The 7,033-nt window shown below is 30.2% G+C and overlaps 1 protein-coding gene across 1 annotated transcript; it reads right to left on the bottom strand.

Annotated features, from left to right (window-relative positions):
- Positions 1-314: 314 nt before the first annotated feature.
- LOC103492496 (AP2/ERF and B3 domain-containing transcription factor At1g50680-like) lies at positions 315-1,932 on the bottom strand. The gene has a single exon (XM_008452896.2). It carries the CDS (start codon positions 1,389-1,391, stop codon positions 315-317), a length of 1,077 nt encoding a protein of 358 aa, XP_008451118.2. The 5' UTR covers positions 1,392-1,932.
- Positions 1,933-7,033: the final 5,101 nt, after the last annotated feature.

Genomic DNA, 7,033 nt, shown 5'->3' with positions numbered 1-7,033 from the left:
ATATATCATAATGTTTTTTCATCTTTTCAACACGATTGTCCACTCGTCTATCCTTGGCCTCTCGCAACCCTTCTTTCAACCAAAGAGACTTCTTTCTTCCAAAATACATTACTTGTCTTGATAAAGTAGAATCAAATTTTAGGTACTAAGATTCATGCACACTTCTCTCCTTCGACATACCTAATAATTAGATAGTATGTTCAGATCTCTCGACCTTCTTAAATGTTTCTTTTACGACAGAACAAGTAAAGATAATATGACAATTCCATGATCTATTATGGTTAAAAGCCCTAATTGAAATTCCTAATTTCATTTCAATTAATATGCACTCCAAATAGTCTGACTCGCTTTTCCCCAACTTTCTTATCATTACGATTCAATTCAAAGCTCAAAATTTCCTTCTTCTTCATCTTCTCATAATCCTTCTCCTGATTTTGCCTTAATTCTTCCCTCTCCAATATTTTCTCATTCTTGACACTCTCTTTCTCCGCCGCTAAGCAACTACTTTCGCTCTGATCATCCTCCGATTTCTTGTAGATTACGTCAATGAAGTTCAATGATCCGCCATTCTCATCTCTTCCACAGCTCTCGTATGTGTAAAACGTGATAATGTCGTTGGCCTTTAGTTTCTTCTCCTTCACGAAGCGATTCCACCCTCTAGTAAACACGAAACTCTGGCTACTCCTCCAATAACAGTATCGGAACTTCCATGTCTTCATCGACGTATCGTAGAACACGATTTCGATATCGTCGCCGTTCACCTCTGCGCTTTCGCTGATGTACGGGAAATGTTTCACAGCGTATTTTTTAGGGATTACGAGTCGATTCAACTTCCCAACATCGCTCGGTGTTAATTCCTTCTGGAATAGATGACTACAAGAGAAAAGGCTATCGCCATCGCCATTGTCGAGTTTTTTAGGATTCTGTAAATTCGTGTCGTGAATTTGTGATCGTGTTCGTAAATAAGCGGAAAATTTGGAGTAATACGATCCGTCTTTGATCATACTCAAAACGGCATCTGTAGAGAATTTGACTTGAAAATTAGGTTCCTCGATTGTTCGACGAGTCCAAGGGAAATTCCGGTGAGAATCTCTAGTTCGAAGCTTGATAGCGGCGCTATCATAAGCCATAGCAGCGTCTTTCTCTGTTTTGAAGGTACCAAGCCAAATCCTCTGATGATTCGCGTAGATTTGTGCTCCCCAACGCCCATTCTGTTGCGGTACAACGCCTTTGAATTTTCCGACGGCTATAACATCATTAAGATCATTGTCCAATCTCGGGCGCTTGGCTTCAGGTATGGCATAATATGTGAAATTAGAATCTGAAACTTCCTCTGTTAGGATAGGATTCTTGATATGTGAAAGTAAACTGGAGGAAGCTTCGTCTTCCATGGTGGTGGATGTGAAGGGGAAATGGGTTGGAAGAGAAGTGGGATTAAAGTAGAGGAAGAAGAGGAAGAAGAAGAAGAAGAAGAAGAAGAAGAAGAAGAAGAAGAAGAAGAAGCCATGATTGAAGTTGAGTTACAGTTGAGGAAAAACAAGTTGGCAATGGTGAGAATTTTTTTTCTTTCAATTTTTCTGTTGAAAGAAGGTTCAAAATTGGTGGGTGTTTTGGGACTTAGGGAGGTGGACAGTTTCAAGAAACTAAACTAAATTTGGTTAATTTCCATAACCAAAAACCATTTGAGACAACACTCCAAATCAATTTGAGATAGATTAACACATTAGGAATTAAAATCTTTTGAGATTTCTACCCAAAATTTGTCTTTATTTAGTATGTAAATCTATTACTCAAAAACTAAAATCGAGTTGTTAGTTGTGTGTGCTGTTTACACTGACTTTATAACTACAACAAATGATCCAACTGTGTGTATTTTTCTTGTTTGCTAACTGAACTCTTTCTCTCTCTCTCTCTGATTATTTCTTGTTAAATTGTAATTTTGGGCTTTGGCTTGTTCAACAAATTTGGGATAAGGGAATTGATATTCTATTTTAGAGAATATAATCATACTTGCCTTTATTATCATATCCGCATTTATTTATTTTTGGTTACATGTGGGTGGGGGAGTGTTAGGATTTGATGATCATAATTTAAAGGTTAAAGTAGTACTACTTAGATCTAACATGCTTGTGTTTTTTCTTTCATTTCTATTTGTGTATTTTTTTAAATGTTCATTTCAGTAACTAATATCTTCCATTATTTTTAGTTTGATGTTCATGTTGGTTCTTAGTAAATTTAAAAGTGCCCCTTTAAATTCCTATGTCCAAAGCTTTAACTTAGTTTAATACAAATCTAGCTTACATTTTAGGAAACTTAGTAGAGTGTAATGCTAAAATTTTAATGAAAATATGTTTGTGAGATTTGTTAAAAAATAATAATAAAAGAGAAAAAAGGTCAGGTCAGAAAAAGAATTTTTTTTTTATTTAAAATATTATTGGGGTAAAAATAAAAATATTGGTCTTGGTCGTAGGTTCAATTGGCTATAGAGGATCATGCTCAAAAGAGCCAAACTAAGTTTGCAAAACAAGTGTTGAATTAACGAGTTCTACCTCATATCCATTCTCAACCAGCTTTTGCATTTATTGTCTTCACCCCTATATAAGAATACTCATTCCTCACTTCTTAACATAGCAACTCTTCTTCTGTTCTTAATTCCTCTCAATTCTTATTTTAAAAGTTTTATTCTCAAGAAATGTTATTCAAAAGTAGAAAGGTTTTCTTTTTTTCTTTTAACAATAAATTTAGTGCAAACTTGATCAAACATTGTGGTAGTTTTATCTTGTGAACGACGTGGTAAAATCTGCTAGTACAACTAAGGGCAGAGTCACGAAATAGAGTGAGCTTCCGTCTCATCCACATCCAATTAATAAGTTTTTGTTTTCTAAAGGACTGATATTTTATAGGTCAATTGTTATTTCCATTGATTGACGGTTTTAAATAATTTTAGTGAAAACAAAATATCCTTAAATATTTCAACTTCCTAAAACTATAGAGGTTAGAATTTTTTTAAAAAAATTGAAATTAGGACAATTTTAAGTTGAATTAGGTTACTTTGTAAGTAAAAAAGATAATGGTTAAAACTAAATATTTTATTTTTAAATTTAAAACCTGCCTTTCTTCTTAATTTAGCATATATATTTACTTGACACTAACCAATAGAGTTATTCGTTTTTTTTTTTTTTTTTTTTTTTTTTTTTGCATTTTCTTACCTCATTAGCCAATAAACAAAAGAAAATCATCCAAAGAATAGAAACCTTTTGAGGCAACCTCATGCATCCACCAAAATAGGGACTGAGCGACACTCTCTAAAGAGGTACACTCGGATGGCGTGCAAGGCCTAAATCCGTATCTCTACCGTCCAAACTAAAAACTCATATACTATTTCATTTATGTTATGAAATAAAGAACAATGAAACAATCTAAGAGAATAATAAAGAAGACAATTGATCTCAATTGTTATATGTATACAAATGATCTCTACAACCTTTATTTATAGGGTTGTAAGAATAATGGTTACAAAATTAAACATAAATAGGGGATAAGAAAGTTATGGAAATTGATGAGGAGGTTATTTGATGAATTTGTAATCTAAAGAGGTTGTGGACATCTAATAATAAGTAGAATATTTATAATACTCCCCCTTTAGATGTCCATATTATATAAAATAAATGCCTCGTTAAAACCTTACTAGGAAAAAACCCTATGGGAAAAAATCCTAGTGAAGGAAAAAGAGTACATCATTTTATACTTTAATAATTGTCTCATTAAAAACATTGCTAGGAAGACCTAATGGAAAAAATCATAGTCAAGAAAAGAATGCAGTATTTTTACTCCCTTTCATGAGTACATCACTTGAATTCTCCGAGTTGTCACATTTCAATGTTGTGCTTAAGCTTTTCAAATGTCGGAGTTGATAATTGCTTTTGTAAATAAGTCTGACAGGTTGTCTTTTGAAGAATTTTTGTTGAATATTGATGTCATCATTTGATGCTTTATCTTCACATAAGAACATATTGGTTAGTTTTGTACATCATCAATGTCGCTGCATGATTTAAAGTAGTTGTTCTAATATGCTTCATAAGCTGCCATAATATAAAAAATCTTCTATATGTACTAAGTAACTCGTGTAAGATCTAGCTCGCACGGGCTAGATAAATAACCTGCATTTTCATAATCAACTAGATCACAATTAGATCTATTAGAATAAATAAATTACTGTGAGCTAATAATTCTTAAATTAAACATACATAGTTTAATTCTACTTCAATATTTTTTGGATAAATATTATTTTTTATGTTACAAAATTACTAAAAATATTACAACATTTGGTGTATAAACTAGTAAAGATATAAATGTACTTATTTCTCAAAATTATAGTTCTTCAAGACCTCAAGTTCTTCATCATCTTTCTGAATATCAGATGATATAATTTTTTTTTCATATGGCCAAGTGAATGAACCACCCTAGGAAAGTTCAATGATATAACTAGTCCAATTTCATTTGTTTTATGCTTTATTTGCAAGTTAAGACAAAACGTATAATCTTAAATTCTTTTTAGAGAAGTTCCATTGTCTTTGAAATCTCTTCAGGAGTTTCTACTCAAATCATCAAATTGGACAAATATGGGTTATTTTTATACCATCGTATCAATAAAAATGTAATAAGAGATGATGATATTCGTATGGAATATTTTGTAACTCTCTCTACATCCATAAGGTGTATGTTAAGCTTTGCATACACACTAAGATATGTTAGATATCTCATGGCATTGTATCCACTATAGAAGAATATGTATCTCTCATATAACCAATACCAATTCTTTGCGATAATTATTATAGAACTTGTCCCACTTTCTATTTGCTTTTCTTACAAATACTTTATTTGTATTCTTCATGTTCGACATTCTCTAAATGTCTAACTAGTTCACGATTTGGAACATAAGTTTATTTTAATTGAATTGTTTCTTTTCACATAAGTCAATCCTTTCTGTGTTGTCACGACATTGTTCAATATGTCTAAATACATATTACTTATTTTCATAAATAATATTGTGAGCAACATTATATGCAAAAATGTTGTCAAATTATTTAAGTATGGTTCCATTTCTTGTCAAGACATATAATTTTATTGAGATCTCTTCACTATCCTTGTTTACTATAAGATTCTTATGAGTACTCATTCAAGATTTCTTCTAAAATATCCATATTCTTAACTGATCATTAATTGACTATTTCTTCTTCAAGGATCTTTCTCTTTGGAACTCACATTTGCCTATCATGCTTCAAGCGTGTAGTATTGACAACTTGTTGCACGGATATCATTCTTAGATGGTATCTTTGTAACTACTATAACTCGGTCACTTTCTTACAATTATAAATGTTCTATAAATGCATCTACATTTGATTTGATATCATTTTATTCCAAATGAAATATCTTTTGCAATTTGTATGATGATCAAAATGAGACAATGCATTTCATTCAATTTATTTTTTCAACATTTTCTTAATTTCTCCCCCTAATGTTGGAAAAGTTGTCTCATTAATGAGAACTAGCAAATTGCATAGTAAAAATCATCCATCATGAATTTAATTGTTCCATCATCTTAAACATGATCTCATACAAATTTAGAAGCTTTTCTATTCAAACATAAGCTATAAGATGTTCGTTCACTTAAGCTATAAGCTTATCTCAATCAATTATCAAATGTTTGGGATGCAAACTCACTGGCATTCTTAAATCAAAATAATAAGTATATCTATGGTCATCAATAGGATGCACCAAAAAGAATTAATAAACCATGAATTTCTTCTCAAAAGCACGAGAGTTTCAATTTCAATTTTCGCTAGTGAGAGTTTGATAATTAACCTCTTGAGAACAAGAGACCCTTTAACAATTTATTACATGAAAGAATCTTCTAGTTCTTCAATGGATGTCAATGTATATTTCCAATCATACATTAATTTCATTAATGACCCAAAATGACTCTCATGTCAAATAAAATTATATTTGGATCAATGAGCTTCAGGTTCATTGTTGCATATATATTAATTACACGAATGTGTAGTGTAATATAATTGAGAAGTAAAAGTAGACAAATTTTCTCTATATTTACCCGCAAAAGTATATAATATATGCATATCATATATTATTCTTATAGTCAATCTCTCTAGATATGATATAGATTACAACATATACCTCTCCAATTTACTAAACTTCTCTTTGATAAATTTACAAAGATAGCAAGACTATCAAATCTTGAAGATGAATTGTTTAGTTTTAAGTATAATATGCATAGATGTACTATATGCAACAAATAAATATCAATTATTCTTATTCTCTCCAAGAGATTAAAAGGAAACCCAAATATTTCATCTATATATATATATATATATATATATATATGAGCAAAAGAATAATCATCTCTTTAGGAGATTATAAGTAATCTGTGATATCCAAATAATATCATATTTATAAGGTTAAAATAAAAATTATGATAATTTCTCAAAGTTTGCTTTCATACATTGCTCTCCTTTTCATCGTTAAGGATTTTAATATTGTTCATGATTATTGAGTACAATATTATTGTATATCTTTTCCAAAAACATATTTGAAAAATAAAATTCTCACATAAATATGTATGGTTATAATCAAATAAACATTTCTTTTCTATTAACATAATTTTGATCTTACTAAATATTGTAACATTCACTTCAAAGAATGCTATTAAATTATTTGATCGAAATTTACCATTTTTTTATAGAAACATATGCTCAATAGCTAATATAATGTTTCAAATTTTTTTCTCAAATTATTATTGCTAAAAGCAAAGATGTTTTGACATGTGCAACTACGAGTGCATGACAAAAACAATGAGCACTAACTGATTTATGCAACTTCATGTACATTAAATCAAAATTGGGTTTAAGAAGTAATTAACTATTAATACATAACTTTCATAAACTTTGTCATAAGAGAATAATTTTCATAAACTTAATCAAATATATATAATCACTATATATAAAATTTTTAAGAC

This window comes from Cucumis melo, chromosome 2, assembly GCF_025177605.1.
Source record: "Cucumis melo cultivar AY chromosome 2, USDA_Cmelo_AY_1.0, whole genome shotgun sequence".
Taxonomy (NCBI): Eukaryota; Viridiplantae; Streptophyta; class Magnoliopsida; order Cucurbitales; family Cucurbitaceae; genus Cucumis; species Cucumis melo.
Note: the sequence above shows the minus strand (reverse complement) of the source record. Positions and strands in the feature narration are given on the sequence as shown.